We start from the raw sequence: 23,081 nt of genomic DNA on the forward strand, positions 1-23,081 counted from the left end.
ACCATACCAGGCCAAACGCAAAACACAACATAGAAAAACTAACAGACAACCCACCCCAACTCACGCCCTGACCAACCTAAAACAAAGACATAACAAAAGAACTAAGGTCAGAACGTGACAGTACCCCCCCCCCCCCCCCCCAAAGGTGGCCGCAAAACCTGAACCTATAGCGGAGGGTCTGGGTGGGTGTCTGTCCGCGGTGGCGGCTCTGGCGCGGGACGTGGACCCCACTCCACCATAGTCTTTCTCCGCCTCTTAACCTGCCTCCGTGGCGCCTTTCGAGCGGCGACCCTCGCCGCCGACCTCAGACTGGGGACCCTAGCAACGGGTCCCAAATGGACGGGAGATTCCAGCAGCACCGGACAGGCTGGAGACTCCGTAAGCTCCGGAGTGAAGGGCGATTCCGGCAGCACCGGAGTAACGGACGGTTCTGGCAGCTCCTGACTGGCGGGCGGCTCTGGCAGCTCAGGACAGGCGGGAGACTCTGGCAGTGCTGGTCAGGCGGAAGCACCTGTAGGGAGGAGACAGAGAGACAGCCTGGTGCGGGGGGCTGCCACCGGAGGCCTGGTGCGTGGAGGAGGCACCGGATAGACCAGGCCGTGGAGGCGCACTGGAGGTCTCGAGCACCGAGCCTGTACAACCCTACCTGGCTGGATTCTCCCCGTAGCCAGGCCAGTGCGGCGAGGTGGAATAGACCGCACTGGGCTGTGCTGGCGCTGAGCCGGCTTCATGTCACCTGGCTCGATGCCCACTCTAGCCCGGCCGATACGAGGCACTGCGATGTAACGCACCGGGCTATGCCTGCGCACCAGGGACAACGTGAGCCTCACGGCATAACACGGTGCCTGCCCGGTCCACCTCTCTCCACGGTAAGCATGGGGAGTTGGCTCAGGTCTCCTACCGGACTTAGCCACACTCCCCTTGTGCCCCCCTCAATACATTTTTGGGGCTGCCTCTCATCCCAGCCGCTCTGCCGTGCTGCCTCCTCATACCACCGCCGCTCAGCTTTCGCTGCCCCCAGCTCTGCTTTGGGGCGGCGATATTCCCCAGCCTGTGCCCAGGGTCCCTTGCCGTGCAGAATCTCCTCCCATGTCCATGACTCCCGAGATTTCTGCTGCTGCCCGATACCACGCTGCTTGGTCCTTTGGCGGTGAGTGATTCTGTAACATTCGTTTTCCTCCTCTTCTGAGGAGGAGTAGCAAGGATCGGAGGACCAATGCGCAGCGTGGTACGTGTTCATGATGAATTTATTAAACACAGAACCCTAAAACAAAAATAACAAAGAGAATGACACAAAACGAAACAGTCCTGTCTGGTGATATACACAAAGACAGAAAACAATCACCCACGAAACACAGGTGGGAAAAGGCTACCTAAGTATGATTCTCAATCAGAGACAACTAACAACACCTGCCTCTGATTGAGAACCATACGAGGCCAAACGCAAAACACAACATAGACAAACGAACAGAGACAACCCACCCCAACTCACGCCCTGTCCAACCTAAAACAAAGACATAACAAAAGAACTAAGGTCAGAACGTGACATCATGCTGCATGACCCAGCTGCACTTCAGCCAGACCCAACCACAAATATTCCAGTAACAGAGTTCTGATTCTGTGGATAAGGTTGTGGCATCATGACATTTTTTCAGCCGGTGATTGTCAAGCAAATAACTGCCAGTCTCATGGTAATTGACCGTTAATTAACATAAACACATTTAGCATCTCCTATCTTCCACGCATAGCCTACAAGCTACTGATATGGACCTTTAGAACATTGTCACGGATTTCCCCGGTACACTGCTGCTCCGGAGGTCTAAGTCACCGGCCTTATAGGAGTCACTGAGCTGGATCATTACCACCAACCCCGGACTGTCTTGTCTCATTACGCACACCTGGTTCCCCATTCCCCCTGATTTGTTCCACAGACATGTGACTAACAGAAATGGAATAATGTGTCCCTGAACAAAGTAAGTCAGTATCTGGTGTGGTCACCAGCTGCATTAAGTACTGCAGTGCATCTCCTCCGATGAACTGCACCAGATTTGCCAGTTCTTGCTGTGAGATGTTACCCCACTCTTCCACCAAGGCACCTGCAAGTTCCCGGACATTTATGGGGGCAATGGCCCTAGCCCTCACCCTCCGATCCAACAGGTCCCAGGCGTGCTCAATGGGATTGAGATCCGGGCTCTTCGCTGGCCATGGCAGAACACTGACATTCCCTGTCTTGCAGGAAATCACGCACAGAATGAGCTGTATGGCTGATGGCATCGTCATGCTGGAGGGTCATGTCAGGATGAGCCTGCAGGAAGGGTACCACGAGGGAGGAGGATGTCTTCCCTGTAACGCACAGCGTTTAGATTGCATGCAATGACAACAAGCTCAGTCCGATGATGCTGTGACACACCGCTCCAGACCATGATGGACCCTCCACCTCCAAATCGATCCTACTCCAGAGTACAGGCCTCGGTGTAACGCTCATTCCTTCGACGATAAACGCAAATCCGACCATCAACCCTTTGGGAGACAAAACGGCGACTTGGCAGTGAAGAGCACTTTTTGCTTGTCCTGTCTGGTTCCAGCGACGATGGGGTTGTGCCCATAGGTGACGCTGTTGCCAGTGATGTCTGATGAGGACCTGCCTTACAACAGGCCCTTAGTCCAGCCTCTCTCAGCCTATTACGGACAGTCTGAGCATTGATGGAGGGATTGTGCGTTCCTGGTGTAACTCGGGCAGTTGTTGTTGCCATCCTGTACCTGTCCCGCAGGTGTGATGTTCGGATGTGCCGATCCTGTGCAGGTGTTGTTACACGTGGTCTGCCACTGCGAGGACGATCAGCTGTCCGTCCTGTCTCCCTGTAGCACTTAGGCGTCTCACAGAACGGACATTGCAATTTATTGCCCTGGCCACATTTGCAGTCCTCATGCCTCCTTGCAGCATGCCTAAGGCACGTTCACGCAGATGAGCAGGGACCCTGGGCATCTTTCTTTTGGTGTTTTTCAGAGTCAGTAGAAAGGCCTCTTTAATGTCCTAAGTTTTCATAACTGTGACCTTAATTGCCTACTGTCTGTAAGCTGTTAGTGTCTTAACGACCGTTCCACAGGTGCATGTTCATTAATTGTTTATGGTTCATTGAACAAGCATGGGAAACAGTGTTTAAACATCAATGAAGATCTGTGAAGTTATTTTGATTTTTACAAATTATCTTTGAAAGACAGGGTCCTTAAAAAGGGACATTTCTTTTTTTGCTTAGTTTAGTTGCGGAGTACCTGTAATCCTAGAATCAGATCATTCAGGCGAGAAAAAACATCAACCAGATAGGTCAGTCATTTGAGAAACCTTTTTAAATCATGCTGTTAGATAAGCGAAAATGATAGTCAGTAAAGAAAACTTTAACGTCTGTCAATTAAAAAAAATATAATTTGGCCCTTGTTAACCAGCGCACTTCTGTATGTTGTAAAAGCGCCACTTGGTCGCTGCCCATATCATTGCATAGTGCAGAAAATACATGAGAGTTCAGGGGCCTTGCCATAACAAAGTTAACCATTTCCACTGTAGTGTCCAAAACATAATTCAAGCTGTCAGGCATTCCCTTGGCAGCAAGAGCCTATCGTGGATGCTGCAGTGTACCCAAGTGGCGTCGGGAGCAACTGTTTGCACGCACATTACCACTCCACTATGTCTCCCTGTCATGACTTTTCCATCAGTACAGATACCAAAACATTTTAACCACCAAAGTCCATTTGATGTCACAAAGCTGTCCAGTGCTTTGAAAATATCCTCTCCTGTTGTCCTGGTTTCCAGTGGTTTGCAGAAGAGAATGTCTTCCTTAATTGACCCCCCATAAACGTAACAGACATATACCCTCGGTAGCTTACCATATAAGAGGCTTCTAGCCCCTTCATAGTAATGGTATCTGTTGCTTTTATACATGTATTACTACTCAAAAGTCATCTTAATTCTCACTCAAAAAACTCCCATGGTTTATTTTTCAAATTGGCATGTTTTGTTTTTAAATGTCTGCGCAAGAGTGAAAGTTTAATCGAGTTGTGAGATAGTACTTTTGCACATATAACACACTGCGGCTGAGGAAAGGCACTACTCCCAATATAAGTGAACCCCAAAACAATGTAGTTCTCATATTTGCACCTCTTCGATGGTCCAACATCCGTGTCTGTTGTTCAGTGCTTTCCCGGGTAAGGGGGCAGTAGCTCTTCGGCTGCATCAGATTTACAACTGTCAGTGTCCATGCTAGCTGGGCTAACAATGTAGAATTACTGATGCTAGCATTGGATGTGCTCGTGGAAGCAGAACAACTTGTGTCGTCGACAGGTGCAGGTGTAGTACTGCTGGTAGTAGCAGTACTACCAGTAGAGCTGGCATGTGTCTCTTACTTTTTTAACCACTTATCAATTGTCGCGCAAACGGAATGAGCAGCAGCTACGTTTGGCTACATATGGACCATTAGTGGAATTCCCCGCAAGAGAGTAACGGTTAATGTGATTGGATGTTAATTATTTGACATGGTGTTATTTCGCTGAACACTAGATGGTTTCATTTTATTTTTGGCAGTGAAACGAGGCTACTCAGGCGAGAAAGAAACCTCACCCAAATGTATAGCCCCGTTAGAAAATATAAATGGACTGTTAGAAAATGTGAAGAATATATATATATATACATTTTCTAAAAGTCCATTTATATTTTCTAACGGGGCTATACATACAAGCTCTGGCCTTTATTTTCTTAAAATGCGATTTTAAATTTAACCCTAACCTTAACCACACTTATACCGAACCCTAATCTTAAATTAAGATTTTAAAAAGCCATTTTTTACCTCATGAATTTTTTTATTATAGCTAAGATTTGTGGCTGTTGTAACTAGTCGAATTCCTGTGCCAAGGAAGGACACTCACAATTGTGCTCGTAGCCTACGTTGTGTATGGTTGTGGTCCATGCGTGTTCACGCCTGTGACGCAGTCACAGAGAAAGACCTTCGCAGCATTATAGCAGCATCCTCAGCACCATTGCTGTTCTCATTTAGCTGAACCGCGAGGAAAAGCTTGAGATAATCAAAAAGGATTGTTTTGAGGTAAGATGAATATCATTCATGCATATAAGATTCTAATTATTATATTTTGTTTGATCAAATGTATTTGCTTCCTGTGTTTTTCACAGCATGTGTGTTTGTCTTGATACCGAGCCTAGAAAGATGGATGCTCTGAAAACACTGTTCCATGAAATCTCACTGGCGGATGTTTTTTTTCCGCCCATTTTATCATATAAGCGCAAACATAAGACATCGGCCCATATATTATGCGTTTTCTCATTGTTATTGGATCAAAGGAATAGTTTCACGTGTGATCTGTCAAATCCTCCTCCAGTATATTTCTCATTGTTTGTCAACGGGGCGTTATTTCTCGTTTTTTTTCTTCATTTTATCATACGCACGTTGTAGAGCAATGCAATATGCACATTTTGCGTTATTGCTCATTGCAACACTAATATATTGTTTTTATTTATTGTCAATGACTCAAACATACAAGCTCTGGCCTATTGTTTTTGTCAAATTCGGTAGGATGGCATTAGTGTGACCCAGCCAAATGGTAAAATGCTATTCATTCCATTACAATAGGTATTGAATAGAATATCAAAATCTGTAAGGTTTGTTGCACCTGTTTTTCCTCATATTTTGCTATCTAAATGTATTTGCCTCCAGGTTTTACACATCTTGTTGACTCATATGAGCACTGTTGCATAGGACATAAGTCATATACAGTACTCGATTGTATTCAAACAAATAATATCCTCTTGCTAATTATACATCGCATTTATTCCAGTGAAAATGCTGTCTGTGACTGAGACTTCATTCATAAAACACACTACTGTCAGATCAGGGCTAGGAACTAAGAGGAGCAGGGCAACTCAGAGGAGACGATGATGGCTGCCATTACTGGACTCTGTTAGTAGAATAGTCATAATTGGTGACAGGTATTGCACGGCACAGGTATAGTTATCTACCAGTCATCGGACCCTATATCTTGGATAGCCTTTGTTTCAACATAATCCTTTTGGGATGTCAGGAAACTTGTTGTATCACCCATTCTGCAGTGGCTATTGATTCAGGGCAGAACATGGGAAGCACTTAAGAATGTATATAACTAAAGGAAGAAATCAAAGTCAAATGTAGGAGCTCGTGGGTAAGGTGACTCACTGCGCAGGGACATTTGCTCCCAAATCATCCAGGCTATGATATCTCTTGACTATGTATCCATGTTATGTTTGCATATCCAAACACAACTAGGAACCCCCTCAATATGATGCAACTGAAGGAAACAGGCGACTCGTAGAGTATCAGGAGGATGGTATCTGCCTGAGTGGGGGTTGATCATTTGGCTTTGAGTCTGTATCACAGCAGAATCGGTCTCTGTTAATGCAGTTACCCTAACACGGAACCCAAACCGGCTGCGCACGTGCGCCATCGTGCAGAAATGTATTTCGTCCCCCCACACCAAAAGCAATCACGACACGCAGGTTAAAATATCAAAGCAAACTCTTTATGGCTAGTTAGCTTGCACTTGCTAGCTAATTTGTCCTATTTAGCTGGCTTGCTGTTGCTAGCTAATTTGTCCTGGGATATAAATATTGAATTGTTATTTTACCTGAAATGCACAAGGTCCTCTACTCCGCCAATTAATCCACACATAAAACGGTCAACCGAATCATTTCTAGTCATCTCTCTTCCTTCCAGGCTTTTTCTTCTCTTGACTTTATATTGCGATTGGCAACTTTCATAAATTAGGTCTATTACCGCCACTGAACTCGTTTGTCTTTCAGCCACCCACATGGGTATAACCAATGAGGAGATGGCACGTGTATATCTGCTTATATAAACCAATGAGGAGATGGGAGAGGCAGGACTTGCTGCGCGATCTGCGTCAGAAATAGAACTGATTTCTATTTTAGCCCTTGGCAACGCAGACGCTCGTTGGCGCGCACGAGCAGTGTGGGTGCAATAATTGAATAACATAGATTTCTACCTTTATTTTGCAATGTGTGTGGTCAGCCTGTAAGCGTAATGAATACAGCACAGAACACTGTATGGCCTCTGTTTTGCCTCACTGTTTGACCCGATAATGCTTGAGTTGGTAGACTGATACAATAGCACAGCTGCGCAATAGGATAAGGCTTTTACTGATTGTGTGATGAGCTCTCTGTCTCTCTTTCTTCTCTCTCTCTCTGGACTTCTTTCAAAATCCTAAAGGATTAGCAGAGGCATGGATGGACAATATAGTCTGTGTATTAAATTACTTGGCAGCATAATCATGTTCAGGCCGGATGGATCTGTTTTAGATACATGTGGCGTGCTCACAATGCAGTCAGACTTTGGAGGAAGCAGCCCTTGGACGTGGCAAAAAAGACCCAGTGAATAATTGACGCTATCATAGACTGTTCCCATTTCAATGTTGGGATAAACCGTTTCTCAGTTGTGTTAGTGCTTCTGTTCTTAAGGGGTGTTTATAATAAATAGATATAGCTTATTCTCTGACCCTAGATTGAACATTTATTTCACGGTGGAAATCCAGTCAACGTAATAGGCTAAAGGGTCCATTGTGTTGTATATAAATTGCATTAGCATTGACATCCTGATACTATAAGGCTTTTGCATAGATGTTTTACTGTTTGTTCAGCAGCCCCTCAGAAATGAGTGCTGCAATGTCCAACACATACTGTACAGTACATGCATCCCTGATTTCCCATAGTCAGAACGGATGTGCAAAATCTGCTGCTGCATATACTATTTGGAAAATATAGCTCAGCCCTTTAGCTATGTCCAGGACAATGATGGACATTAAGACTTAGTATTAGCATGCACTGACATGGTACAATCAATTAGACTGCCTGTCTGCTCTCTGAGTCTCCTCATCTCTTGTCAGTAAGTGCAGTTATCAGTGAGTCACCACTGACCGTCTCTCACAGGCCCTAGAGCCAAACATAGAGCCTGTCTGCTCTGAGGGTATAGACTTGCCAGAGTAGATAGGCTGCCATGGGAACAAGACTATTGTAAGCTACTACTTCATGTGACTCTTGGCTGAGTCATAGACGTATGAGAACTGTTCAGAGAAACCTGCGATGGAGCTGTTTGTTCTGTAGTGCCACTCAAGGAATGTTTGTCATCCATCTTGTTTTCCAGGCCCGCCGACGTCTAGCAGAATGACTAAAGAGCAGACTGCCGAGGTGGAGGAGGAGGCCCAGCCTGCCTCTGAGTACCAGAGCCCAGTTCACGAGCCCCGGAAGAGGCCCATGGTCCACCCATCTGCCCAGGCCCCCCTCCCCAAAGACTATGGTGGGTCCTAGGCCTCAGGCTCCAGGGCCCGTCTCATAGTAGGAGTGCTGATCTAGGATCAGTTTAGCTTTTTAGGTCATAATGAATAAGATTATATAGACGGGAGTGACCTGACCCCAAATCAGCACGTTGGGACGTTTCGTGAATACAGGCCAAGTCCCTTTGTTATAATGCTTCCTACTCAACACTGCTTTATATGTAACAGTGGATTTTGGGCTCTGGGCCATGTGCTGCTGTAGCCTCGGTCCACAAAGAGCCTTTCACCAAGCACAGACCACTGCCTGGTCAAAACAACCTCTGCAGATTCATAGATCATAGAATCATAATGAAAATATGTAATAAAATGTATATGATCTATAAATAAGTTAACAAGGCCTTTTATGGCATGTTATTGATCCTTTTAGTAGATGGATTTTGACTTTGGGGCTGTTATATGCAAACAGTATGGTATTGCTGGACACTTTATGCCAATGAATGTAAGTGGTTTCTGCAGGCTAAAATGATGTGAAGCTTTTTATTTCAGTTTGCCCACAAGCTTCAATGCATTTACTATGATGGTGTATTATAAAAACAAAGTAAGATCAATTGTGTTCCCACTTCGGTAGGGCTTCAATCTACCACATCCTGCTTTTAGAAACGGTGCTTTTAAACAGGACAGAAATATTGGACGTCCCACAGAGAACTCCATACGTAATTAAATAGAGTGCACTAACAGGCCTACTGTAAAATACAACCCAAAATATATGTATATTTTGTAATAATAAAAAAATACGATATTTAATATCACACATTCAGAATGAGTCTATATGCTGTCTGACAAAAAAACATAAAAATAGCAAGAGAGGCACATGTAATACTGATTTGATGAGGAGGATAATTATCTTGTTGGCATTCCCTACCCTTCCAGCCTTCACATTCTTTGACCCAAATGATCCTGCGTGTCTGGAGATCCTGCTGGATCCGCGCACCACCATCCCAGAGCTGTTTGCCATCATCCGTCAGTGGGTCCCACAGGTCCAGCACAAGATCGACCTCATCGGAAACGAGGTGAGTTACTGCCGGTCCGATTTTCAGCAGACTACAGGCCTGAATACAACTCAGACACAACACTGGAGGCCACAAAAAATCTTAACTCAGTGGCTCATGGATCTGCACCACATTCATACCCACACATGCCGTCCGAGCCGGCCCTAGCCATTTGTTGGGGGCCTAACTTGCGAGCAAAACATTTTGCTGCTCTCTTGACAGCGGAAAGGAACAATTGACGTTTTAAAGTACATTTCCTCCAATTCTACACATTTTACCATGGGGCATATACAAAATATTAGTTGTAAAGCAAGTTTGCTGCTATTCTACAGGATTTTCCATGGGGCGGAGAGAAGATTTAGCAATTGTATAACTCATTTAATGCAATTCTAAACATTGTGCCATAGGGTGGAGAGAAATGTTTGCAGTTTTTAATGTGATATTTGAATGAGAGTGACTAACAAAATCAATGGGGGCCACCCAGTTGGTAATTCGGCTATGATTAATACAAGTTTAGATAGCTGGTTAGACTAATTTACTGATCTAAAAAATGTTAGCTGACATGGGCTAGTTGAGAGACTGTCCAACTGACATAGCAGGAGAAAAATTGCTGATGCACAACTAAATTTGCACCTTGTGTATTCTAATATTGTAACTCTCAAAAATAAGTTGAGATCCCGACTGAGTTCCTTTTATGGAAATTTTTCTGCAAGCCTACAAAAGAGGCGGGACGCCAGATGACCATCCCTGGCCTACAAAGTTGAATTTGGCGTTTCACAAGGCTCTGTGCTTGGACCCATATAATTGTTTTCTTTATTTCTACTGTACATAACAGACAGAGTATATTACTGCATAGTGCAGCAAAGATTACAGGTCTCCAACCAAAATACAATACACACAGGAAACAAAATTCACCATGCAGTGAGTAGTTGAAGAGAACATGGAAACGCTCATCAACATACTGTAACACACAACAATGCACACCTTTTAGCTCAAATTCATTGAAATCTCATGAACAATATCAATGTATTAAATCCCTTACTATCTAAAGAGCAGTGACCTTTCAGCTGCATGCAACCTTTTAGAGTTGGTCACCATCACCACATGCTGCATTTGCAGTAAGGAGAGAAGTCCATTGGTCTGTGTCTCAGCTTGCTGCTCTGCTCTCGTGCTCTTCAGAGCTGCCAACAGGGCAGACGCATCAAGTTCCTTGATCCCTGGAGGAATGCAGTCGATGCAGGCCTAGTAATTGTGTTGTTCGACCGCTCTTTGTGGTGAACTCCTGCGGCTCTGAGCCGGTCAGCAGCGGTACACTGTTGTTGTTGGCCAAGGTCCTGCTAGAAGATTACAGACTCGTTATCACACTAACCTAGTAAGAGAGTGTTTTTTTGACAAAACCCACTAGTAGAGCATCAATATTGGTAAGGCTCCACAAAGAGAACCAATTAAGGCACAAGGCAAGCCTAAGATGAGTATTTCCCAGTCCCATGCCCATACACAGTATGTGTTGTTGAATAAGCACCTTTCACAAAACACCTTCTTACTAAGGATGTTGTCATGTAAGGTGTAGGTTATGTTTCAGTCGATTCCCTTTTATATTGCTGTTGCTCAGATGAAAGTGCACAGCTTTAGCTCACCATTACTGCAGTGTGAGTAGTGTTAATGTGACCATAGGAGTAGGAACTCTCATAACCCTGAGGGGGAAGAGTGATGAGGGTGGGATGTGAATCAACATAAAGTATGCATACTTCAAGTTTCAGACTCATTTCCTAATCCCGCCCTACTGTCTTGGAGAGAGGGAAGATATGCCCCATAAAAACACATGTACACAGACCAAGCAAATACACACTCTTAGTTAACTCGGTTTCCTCTTAGCCTTGCAGCTTTAGTGTTAGGATTGGTCGTAAAGTCAGCCTCAGTTCCTGGGTGTCCCCTGGGACTCCATGATGGCTGTGATTGATGGCTGAGATAATAGGGTCTTTCCATTACCCAAACAGGCTCTGCACTAAGACAGACTCTAAATCAGACCAGGCTGTCAGATATGGGCAAAGAACCACTCTGCTGCACTCTCAGTAAACAACCTCAGCCCTCTGGCAAATAGTCATTGTCTTTTTGACAGTATTTGAGAGTATTTTCATTAACAGAGATGCATTGACTTATCTGCAAAAGCCTTATGTGGATGTAGGCTTTTGCTCCAATCAAATCAGGAACGCACCTGATTCAACCTAACAAAGTCCTAAATGATGTTGAATCAGGAGTGTATGGCTTTGGCACATACAGATTGGCCACCGCTTCTTTACAAGCTACTTGGACAGTAAGAATTTCCACCAATATCAGTTACTAGCCCCGAATTCCTTTTCGACAATGTTAGCCTCGTGTTAGCATTGTAGCTACAGGGATCCATCTTATAGAATCCATGTTGAATCATGAAAGTGTGCATGGTGGTGTCCTCATTAAGCCTCAGGAGAGGACTTGTCTGATAATATCTTGTTCATTCAGTTGGACTACATGCCTCTGTATGAAAAGGCATAGTCTCAGGGCTTGAGGAGAGTGTGCTCATTTCGTCTCTCTTGATTGACACGGGTGGATATTGAACTGTCCCGAGATAGTTGCTAGTCCAGTTCAGGAATCAGGATGGGTCCTTTTTCACCTGTCACTCGACACCCGTCACTGCTGTCTGCTGGCACTAGAGGAGAGAGCTAATTAACTGGAGTTTCACTGCATCTTCAAATCTTCACCGTTGGGAATATGGCTTTACATATAGCACAACTGACACTCAGCGAGACATTGATGAAGGTTATTCGACGTTGTAAAGGGGGCCATGAATAGTTTGCTGTTATCTCCCATTGGTACTGTTTCCAATGTACCGAGTACAAGCTTAGATATTCAGTTGAAACAGCATAGTTAATGAATGTCACTTCCGGTAACGACTGCCATCATTTCAATATTTGTCTCCCTCAAATGTTTTTACCTATCCAAAATGGCTGCCGGTTCCTCATGTAGATGGATGCTACTCAGCAAGGACAGCCTCTGATGAAGTTGCAATGCAGTGGAAATGAACGTGGCGCTTAATTCATGACACAACAGGAAGCTATCCTCACCTTCCCCATCATTAGAGTTCACAAACACGTGTCGTCTGTGCTATTTGGGTGTGAATGGCTCATCCTGCTAATGTGGCTACGCTAAGCACAGGGAGCATCACTCAGAGAGATGAGAGGCTATGGCCCTGGGGTGGTGTGGTCTGTATGTGTGAGTGATGACTGGCCTTAGTGTTTCATAGTGTTTTAAAGGCATCTGATAGTACTTCTCTCTCTGCCTTTCCCCTAGCCTCTCGCTCTCTCTCTCTCTCTCTCTCTCTCTCTCTTCACTGAACAGTCCTTGTCTCCTCTCAGATCTTGAAGCGTGGTTGCCATGTCAACGACCGTGACGGACTGACAGACATGACCTTGCTCCACTACAGTTGCAAAGCCGGGGCCCATGGAGTCGGTGAGACTCTCAAACAAACCCTCAACTGATTGTTCATTTCAAATGTCTGAATCCTTAATAAAGCTTTCATAAAATAAAGTATTTTTAGTTTAAGATTCAGTGCAGTTTTACTGTAGATTCCTACAAATTTTGTCCATCTTTGTGACCCCGTCCAGGTGACCCTGCCGCTGCCCTCAGGCTGTCCAATCAGCTAATTTCCCTGGGGGCAGACGTGAGTCTCCGCAGCCGCTGGACCAACATGAACGCCCTGCACTACGCAGCCTACTTCGACGTGCCAGAGTTGATTCGCATTCTCCTCAAGGCCTCCAAACCCCGAGGTGAGTAGCATCAACACAACCCATGTAGCCTACCTAGCCGATTAACAACATAGTCAGTCCTCGGGAGCTGTTGGACACTAATAAACCTCTCCAAACACTCCCCAGACGACTTCCCTCACTCTGTCCGCACACTCACTCACTGTATACACACACACTCGCACTCCAAAGCTCCTGCTTGGACCTTGTCAGTTCTAGCATGCTCCTGGTGTATGTCCTGTATGTTCCTGTATTTCTCCTCCCTCCTCTCCCTGGACTTCCAATCAGAACTAACACTGCATCCAGCCCCTACCAGCATTGACCCAAGGCCATTTCATTAACTCCTACATTGATTTATCATCGCTCCACCACACCTGACCATTGATTGTGGCCGTTTTGTCTCAATTGTTATTCTCCTGCCTACGGACCATGGGTCTCAAGCACAACACGAGACTCCTAAGAGATTAAATTGGCAATGCTTTCAGGGACCCCTAGGAGAAGGAATTGGCTTACGCTTTTAGAATAAAACTAAGACAATAGGTGACGTTGGCTTTACAATTCAGATTGATTTGATCTGAACCTGGTTGTACTGTCTCTGTAGTGCTGAATTCCACCTGTAGTGACTTCCACCATGGCACAGCCCTGCACATCGCTGCCTCCAACCTGTGTCTGGGATCAGTCCAGTGTCTGCTAGAGCATGGAGCCAACCCCACTGTCCGGGTAAGAGCACTATTGACTAGACCTCTCTTTTGTACTTCTCTTTCTCATGGTAACTAACTACAAACAAATGATGAAATTGAATATGGCATATACACTCACTGGACAGTTTATTAGGTGCTTGATCGCTCCTACAGACAGTGAGTCTTATGGCCTGCTATATAAAGCAGGCAGACAGGCATCGAGGCATTCAGTAACTGTTGGATTGAACATTAGAATGGGCAAAACAAGTGACCTAAACGACTTCGAGTGTGGTATGATTGTCTGTGTCAGGTGCGCCGGATCCTGTATCTTAGAAACGGCTGCCCTCCTGGGCTTTTCGCGCACAACAGTGTCTAGGGTTTGCCAAGAATGGTGTGACAATCAAAAAACATCCAATCAGCAGCTGTCCTGTGGGCGAAAACAGCTTGTTGATGAGAGATGTCGAAGGAGAGCAGCAAGAATCGTGCAAGCTACACGCTTAGAAAAAAGGGTTCCAAAAGTGTTCTTCGGCTGTCCCCATAGGAGAACCCTTTTTGGTTCCAGGTAGAACCCTTTTGGGTTCCATGTTGAACCCTCTATAGAAAGGGTTCTACCTGGAACCCTTTAATTTTCTAGATACACTCTTAGAAGAAAAGGTGCTAACAGGCGGGCAGCAAACACATAAATAACACCACAGTACAACAGTGGTGTGCAGAATAGCATCCCGGAATACACAACTCGTCGATCCTTGTCATGGATTGGCTATCGCAGCATACGACCCCACCGGATTCCACTCCTATCAGCTAAAAACAAGAAGAAGCTGCTCCAGTAAGCACGGGATCACCAACACTGGACAATTGAGGAGTGGACATCGCCTGGAACATGACAGCGAGTTCAGTTAATTTTGAGTGTCCTGGTCAGTCCCCAGACCTCAACCCAATAGAACATCTTTGGGTTGAGATGGAACGGGCTGTTCGCAGCATGAATGTACCGCTGTCCAATATGCATGAAACTGCGTGACGCCATCGCGTCAGCATGAACCAACATACCTGTGGAACTTTTCCGACACCTTGTGGAATTCTCCGAAGAATTCAGGCTGTTCTGAAGGCAAAAGGGGGCCTGACCCGGTACCACAGTATATAGGTGGACCTAATAGAATGGGTGTGCATCTGAGGTTTCATGTCTCTTTGATATGATTTCTTGGTAACTTAAAAGGGAGCTGAACCTCCTGATTTGGCCTCATTTTTCAGCTTGGTCATTAAGAAGCAACTTCATAAGAAATAACTATTTTGTGTGTGTGTGCACGTGGCAAGCAGTCTTTGCATTACATTTACATTTAAGTCATTTAGCAGACGCTCTTATCCAGAGCGACTTACAAATTGGTGCATTCACCTTATGACATCCAGTGGAACAGCCACTTTACATAGTGCATCTAAATCTTTTAAGGGGGGGGGGGTGAGAAGGATTACTTTATCCTATCCTAGGTATTCCTTAAAGAGGTGGGGTTTCAGGTGTCTCCGGAAGGTGGTGATTGACTCCGCTGTCCTGGCGTCGTGAGGGAGTTTGTTCCACCATTGGGGGGCCAGAGCAGCGAACAGTTTTGACTGGGCTGAGCGGGAACTGTACTTCCTCAGTGGTAGGGAGGCGAGCAGGCCAGAGGTGGATGAACGCAGTGCCCTTGTTTGGGTGTAGGGCCTGATCAGAGCCTGGAGGTACTGAGGTGCCGTTCCCCTCACAGCTCCGTAGGCAAGCTTTGGTTTGTACATTCACTCTCTCAAAACAGTACACGGTTACAGTCACTCACCCTTCTAGATAACGTGAAACAGTCTAACAGGCCTTGAAGTCGCTTAGGAAAGCTATTGCTTTTCTTTAGCCAACTTCTTTCACCAATTAGCTTTAGTCAGCTGGTGTGCGACCGTGGCAAGTTGTTTTGACATTTGATAGCTCTGGGGCTTGTTAGGGACAATAAATAATTTACACAATGTAAATGGCACAGTATTTTTTATGTTGACCACCTTTTAGTTGTCTCATTAAATTATTTCAATATTTAATAGTTGGTATGAGGTTGTTAGATCATTGACATTTGGAGCTATTGGCATTTAGAAATATTGTCCCATGTACATTGTGTAATTTACTGATGTCCCTAACTAGCCCCATAGGGCTATCGAATGTCAAACCAAATTGACCATGGACATTATGATCAGGTCTCATGCAGCTGTGCACCGAATTGATGATTACTTGGGTGCTGCCAGCTGTAGGCATGTGGGCAGGCTTAAAATAAACCCAACCAAAGCTAAACTGTTACAGTACCCTTTTATTCCGTGACATACACTTTATTTCTATCATTTCGCAAATCTCAAGACTGACTTTATGACCAAAACTATCCTATTTAGACTTTGTAGTCAATTTTGACAGTAGAATAAATGTTTATGGCTCATATCAATGCCACATAGACCATTTTCAAAATGAGAAGTTGCTTTTTAGGGGCAGCCGCTCTTTAAAAACACTGTTTCAGATAAAACAGATTCTGCTTCTGTTTTATGTGGGGATGACTTCGACACAAATATGCCAATTTATTTCTGATGTCCCTTTCTCTCCCCCTTTTTCTCTCCCTCCCCTCCCTCCTTCTCTGTCTCGCTCTCTGACAGAATGATAAGGGCCAGGGGCCGGCCGAGGTGGTCCCTGACCCCATGGACATGACTCTGGACAAAGCGGAGGCGGCCATGGTGGCCAAGGAGCTGAAGCAGCTGCTGCTGGACTCTGTGCCACTCAGCTGCAACCTGCCCCGTGCCACCCTGCTCAACTACGACAACATCCCTGGCAACCTCATGCTCACCTCCATCGGCCTGAAACTGGGCGACCGTGTGGTGCTGGACGACATGAAGGTGTGTGTGTGTGTGTGTGTGCGGTTTGTCAGGATTGGGAGGCAAAGGGTGAGAAATGGGAGCCTCAAAGACTGAAAAAAGTGAATTAAAATAAACTGCTGAATTTTGTGAGCGCGTTTATGTGCATAAGACCATTGAAATGGCTTTCAGTTATCTTTATATTTTTTTTTATGGTGGCCAGTATGAGGTATCATTCATCCTATATGGTGGAGCCCTGCTGCTTGTTGTACTGTGTGAGAAGAGAACGTGAATTCTAGCAAACATTTATTCCCACTTGTGTTAACACGTATAGCTCCCCAAAAAATCGAGCAGTGATGAAATTGACATCTCAGCTCTGCATCACCTGAAGCAGGTGGGTAGCCCTCGACCTGTGTCTACTTGCATAACTGAACACATTTAATCGTGTTTTCAGGTGTATTTCCATGACTGACCGCATTACTGACTGCACTAAACGACGTAGTCTCCCTTGGTGCATTCATTTGGTATTTACCATGCATCACTAACTGCACTTCAAATGCATTGAAAACCTATGTGTGGCCTACTGTATGTCAGCAACTGGAATCCACTCAAATGAAATGGTGTCCACATACTTTTGTATATATAGTGTATGTCCTACTGACTACAGTATAATCACTTAAAACATGTTATTGTGTTGAGATGGGTAGACTACTAACCATAGCCTAGTCACAGAGCTGGCCAACCCTGTTCCTGGAGAGCTACCCTCCTGAAGGTTTTCGCTCCAACACTAGTAGTAACTAACCTGACTCAGATGATCAACCAGCTAATTATTAGAATCAGGTGCGCTAGATCAGAGTTGGAGCAAAAACCTTCAGGATGGTAGCTCTCCAGGAACAGGGTTGGCCAGGCCTGGGCCCTAGTATCTCAGTAGTAAAGAATGACAGAAAAGTAGCAGATAAGCATGCTGCCCTGGTCTAGAGATGTCTCTGAGACTAGTCCTACCTCAGTGCTGTGTAGAAGTGTTGTTAACCATTTAATCCTGCCTGGTATCACCTTCAATAATACAAAGCTTGTTTTGTTCGATGAGCCCCTGTGGGGATCAATAAGGTTAATTCAATTTGATAGTCAAAATCCAATATAAATGTCTCTCCTCCACAGACGGGCACCCTGCGCTTCTGTGGGACCACGGAGTTCGCCAGTGGCCAATGGGTAGGGGTGGAGCTGGACGAGCCAGAGGGCAAGAACGACGGAAGTGTGGGGGGGGTGCGTTACTTCATCTGCCCCCCCAAATTGGGTAACCACCTGTTATTTCACTCACATTTTGGGAATTCTTTCTTAAATCTATTGAAATGTGCTAAGATTCCCCGTGAGAAAAGAGCAAAGAGAAGACTTGATTTCATAACTTTCTTTGTCAGTTTTATGCAGGTTTTATGCAATGCAGGTTTTTTTCAGGGTTTTCTCTAATCACTTCTATTGTCCTGAAGGTATCTTTGCTCCAGTGTCGAAAATCGCCAAAGCTGTTGAGCTGGCCCCCTCCTCTGTCACCTCCACACCCAAGACGCCCCGCATGGACTTCTCCCGCGTCACAGGAAAGAACAAGAAAGAAAAGAAGGAAATAATGGAGAGAGAGAAAGGTACAGTTGTACAACTGAAATGCGGCTTCCACAAAAGAGTTTCCCCATCAAGGGCCATGACATTCATTCTCATAGGAGCACAACAAGCCATCTGTTGAATCACAGACTTTATAACACATAAATAACACATGACTCATAGACTTTATAACACATTATAAACTGGTTGGAGCCCTGAATGCTGATTGGCTGACAGCCGTATACCACGGGTATGACAAAATATTTGTTTTTACGGCTCTAATTACGTTGGTAACCAGTTTATAATAGCAATAAGGCACCTCGGGGGTTGGTGGTGTATGGCCAATATACCACGGTTAAGGGCTGTATCCAGGCACTCCGCGCTGCGTCGTGTCTAAGAACAGCCCTTAGCCATGATATATTGGCCATATACCACACCCCCTCGTGCCTTATTGCTTAAAAATAACATGTTAACTAACATTTGATTTCCTCCATCAGCTCTGAGGAAGAAGTCTATGTCCGTGGCCAGTCTGGACCCAGATGGGGTGAAAGTGGAACTTGGAGACCGGGTGCTGGTTGCTGGTGTGAAGCAGGGAATCATACGCTATTACGGAAAGACAGACTTTGCCCCAGGTAGGTCTGCTGGGAAATCAAGTCACTGCAACACTGGTGGTGGTAATTTCAAGAAATGTTTGACAAATGCTTAGATTTTTTTTTTTTATAAAGTTGAACTATTGATGATGTCTGTGTCCAGGTTACTGGTTTGGTGTGGAGCTGGAGCAGCCCACAGGAAAGCATGACGGGTCTGTTTTTGGTGTCCGCTACTTCACCTGCCTGCCCAAGTACGGCGTCTTTGCACCCCCGTCTCGCGTACAGAGGTAACATTACCTATTTTAACACCTGTTTTTTTTTTTTTAAATGACCCTAAGATAACGTAACGACTTTATTGATAAGAAAGCATTTTACTATACAGAACCTGTGGCATAAGCATGTTACTATGCTTAACAGTCATTCTCAGGCGAAGAGCTCGACAATATCAAACGTTCTCTGTTGTGATTGTAAAGGTTCATTCTGAACAGACTGACCGTCTTGTACAATACTAAGCACGGCTGTTTTAATGATCTCTCAGAATCGGCGGATCAAAGGACGGTCAGAGCGGCGACGGCACGACGGTGAAGAAAGTCCACCAGGTGTCTAGTAAGTATCTACGGTCAAATCCGTCCGGTCATGTTAGCCAGCCCATGTCATCATGTACCTTCTCCTCCCGCGTCTGCATTCTATCCAAAGATGTTCTTTGTTTATTCTAGTGAACCAGCCAAAGCGTAAATTCAACGCGGTGAGGTCACCTAAGGACATCACGTCTGAGAGCTCAATATCCAGGTAGAGTCTCTTCTTTTCATCTCTGTGTTGTCTCTGAGTCAACAAATAGCACCTTAGAAATAAGCTCCTGTTGATGAATATGTCCAGTGACGCGAATCCCTCTCCTCTTCCTCCTGCTCATCCTCTTCCTCAGGTTGCTGTTCTGCTGCTGGTTCCCCTGGATGCTGCGAGCCGAGATGCAGTCCTAACCACACTCTCCTTCCACCTCCTCTTCCTCCTCCTCAAAAGATCTACTGCTCTCCTCTTAGTGTCCATCTTTCATTTGTGCTTTTCTCTGGCTGTTGCTGTCAGAATTACAGTAGTGAACCACGCCCCCCCCCTCCACTCTCCATTCCCCTTGATTGCAGTCAGTCCTATAGCAAAACCTAGTGCCTTGTATGTTAACTAACATCCTGCATTCCGTTTGTAACACTAATAATGAGACAAAATAATTGTAACTCGAAATCTGGGACACAAACTCTACAAAAGCAACTATCTAATAGATATATTCATTTAGTTTTTGTAAGTTTCTCTATTTTGGTGTCGATTGCTTGTTGTTACCCTGTCAGAAGTTGCCAAAACCCTTAGACCAGTCAGCCAACTTCTCATGCCATGGAGCTTCTACTAGGGAACCTTTCAAATGACTAATTACATACTGATATACTTTGATTTGCTGCTCCTTCATCCTCATTTCCAGTATTTCAGAGGAGACCAACACATTGTCTGTCTGTCTGTACTAAAGGGATTGATCCAAAATGTGCAAGTGTGAGTCAAATCGTGTTACTAATTTATTTTCCCATAAACATGCCTTTTTATTGTGAAAAGATGTGACATGAATATATGGTCATGTTCTTCTAATGTCATATGTCCTAAAGAAAACAGGGTTTAATATTATTCAGGATTCCTACATCCACTATTTCTCCACTTGCACTCTGAGAATTTTCCCAAATGTGCAATTGGAAATTTGTATATAGTATTGATTTGCTTGTTAATGGGCTTGTGTAATTGTAATATGCTCACACATGGTCCGAAAATGAAGTTCCTGGTCTCCGGAACTAAATTCTTTGAGAGATCCCTGTTAAATACTAGTTACCAGTTTTAGGAAATGTAATGCTAGCACGTACGTATGTCAATCATAATGTCCCAACTTCATTTCTGAAGGACATCTTTATCTGCACAGATAACTTCTCTACCCTTGAAAGACAATTTTCTAGCAATGGTATAAATCGTAGTATTATAGACACCTCTATTTGTCCATAACTGGGTCAAATAAGACTTTCTTAACTTGGTTTTAGGTGTTTATTGCACTTTTGAACCAGTTGGTCTCAGATCCAAGTTACGTTAACCAAAATAGCTGCTCACCCCAAAATGTAATATAAGGGTAAACCACTTAGATTAATATTGTTTAAAGCTGTTTTCTTTATTGTGTAGCATGAAGTAGCAATAACTTTTGCTTAACTTTTAACTTAAACGTAATGTTAAAAAAAGCTTTATTTGCCCACATTTTTAAGTTTTGTTTATAGAAATAGGAAATCTACAGGGGTACCAAAATATACTTGTTCAAGATATGCTTCTTAATAAACTAGTACCCTCCTCCCCATCTGTAGGTTCCTTGTGGCACCAAAAGTGTTAATCTCAGGCTAAATCTGCACAGACGGAACATCTGCTAGCTCAGTGCTACCACAGTTTACACCCTCTGTTGACTATCCTCTCATGCTTCTCTCTCCTTTTCTCTCAAAGTTAGGCTTTGGTAAGTTTGTGGGTGTGAGCATTAGGAAAAAAAAAACATGACCGTCTAAACTTGTGTGCGCTTAATGTCAAAATCTATGAGTATGTGCATAAAAACAGCAATATTTAACTGTGTACTTTGCAATGTGGATATGGATAGTGTCTTTTGTCTACTCAACACTATGTAAGAACACCATGAGGAGGAGAGAAAACACCTGAACTTCCTCCTGCACTCTCTGAACACCGTTGTGAACCTCCTGTGTTAACAGCACCGCAGAACAACGACAAAAATACTCATTATCAGAAAGTGTCTAAATACTGTTGCACCATGTCGTTTTCCAAAATCGCCCCTTGTAAAATGTGGCACTGAGCAATGTGGAACTGAACGCAACAATGCGTGGTTGTTTTTGATATTGCTAGTGTAAAGTTATGACTAGGTCTGTAAGAGAGCCGCTGAACAACAAGGATACTATGAGGGAATCAGCTTCAGCTTGATTTGATCTGAATAAGGGAGATGAGTATATCCAGTTTGAGAGAAACTCGTCCATTAAACCTCAAAGTCATTTAATGGGATACTTAAGATCCTGTGGCATTTGGAACTTTTCTCCTTTTTTTATTTAATTTAATTACTATCTCAACACAAAATGTTGCAAACTTTATCAGGACAGCTCGCTTTGTTAAAATCCTATGTTAGCCAAGAAAGGCTCAAATTATACTGTGTCAAGAAGGACTGTGAGTTTCTTTACTAGTAGATAACAAACAAATCCTCGCCCCATACTGAAGTGCTTGATAATGAGTACAAACACATCAGAATGTTTTGTCTTTACTACTTATGCTGGAAAAATGTCATTAGAAATAAGTATAGCGTGCAACATTGTTCATACTTACTACATGGTTGAGTTCAATAGTTGGTTGACTGGCAGATTTTATGCTCAAGAAAAGTCGTTTGATGCCAAGATTGACCAAAATGGTGTAGTTATTGCCTCGATGTTACACTGGTAGCATAATGTGTACCATAATATGCCAGTAGATGTCATTAATGTGTTACTTTGTTATCATCTACAACTAACAACTTGACAAGAATCTACGTTGATGAGTCAGTCCTCTCTTCAAATGTTATGTTCATTCGAGGACACTATGAACATGTATGTAATCGTATTAAGTGGTGTACTGTCATTTTTTTTTTTTTACTAAAAAAACATGTTATTCTAAAACTCTATCTCAACAATGGTTAATTTTCTTCATAGACATGTCGTTGCAGTTTGTTAAAAATATATTTTGATAATTTCACTAAGTGTACTTTTATTTTCCAGTTTTCCAGTGTGTTGGTGTCTGTGTCCAAAAATAGTTAATTAACTGGGGGGTGGGGGTGTACTGTTGGATTTATTAGTGTCGTGAATAATATTCATTGCATGCTCTTTATTTGCTGAAAGTTTCTTTTTACGATGGTGTATCTCAGCATGAAAATGCTTATAATTACAACTCTGACTATGAATCTAATAAAAGTTGATGTTGTTTTCTACATTTGCTGTTGCTTGCTTTTGTTCAAACAACTTTAGAGATAAATCACTCAGACACTTACTGTAATTGCTCAAATGTGCATTTATTGCAGGTCTAACAATTAAATTTAGTTTTTACATGAAATGCCCACCGATGAATTGCTATCTGGGGATATTTACGCGTTGTGAGTGGGCCTAAAGGCGTATGAACTCAAGTGAACATAAATTAGTG

At 44.0% G+C, this 23,081-nt stretch overlaps 1 protein-coding gene across 2 annotated transcripts; it reads left to right on the forward strand.

Annotated features, from left to right (window-relative positions):
• Nucleotides 1-4,961: 4,961 nt before the first annotated feature.
• Nucleotides 4,962-22,872, forward strand: LOC115141562 (CAP-Gly domain-containing linker protein 3-like). Of its 2 annotated transcripts, XM_029680543.2 has the most exons (15): nt 4,962-5,093; nt 8,196-8,348; nt 9,256-9,395; nt 12,767-12,860; nt 13,016-13,177; nt 13,755-13,873; nt 16,480-16,716; nt 17,009-17,068; nt 17,833-17,968; nt 18,159-18,308; nt 18,762-18,896; nt 19,018-19,141; nt 19,393-19,460; nt 19,571-19,643; nt 19,777-22,872. In XM_029680543.2, exons 2-15 carry the CDS (start codon nt 8,216-8,218, stop codon nt 19,829-19,831), a joined length of 1,686 nt encoding a protein of 561 aa, XP_029536403.2. In that variant the 5' UTR covers nt 4,962-5,093; nt 8,196-8,215; the 3' UTR covers nt 19,832-22,872. The 2 variants fall into 2 exon arrangements, with proteins under 2 accessions (XP_029536403.2, XP_029536404.2); XM_029680544.2 differs by lacking the exon at nt 17,009-17,068.
• Nucleotides 22,873-23,081: the final 209 nt, after the last annotated feature.

This window comes from Oncorhynchus nerka, linkage group LG14 (genome assembly GCF_034236695.1).
Source record: "Oncorhynchus nerka isolate Pitt River linkage group LG14, Oner_Uvic_2.0, whole genome shotgun sequence".
NCBI classification, from domain to species: domain Eukaryota; kingdom Metazoa; phylum Chordata; class Actinopteri; order Salmoniformes; family Salmonidae; genus Oncorhynchus; species Oncorhynchus nerka.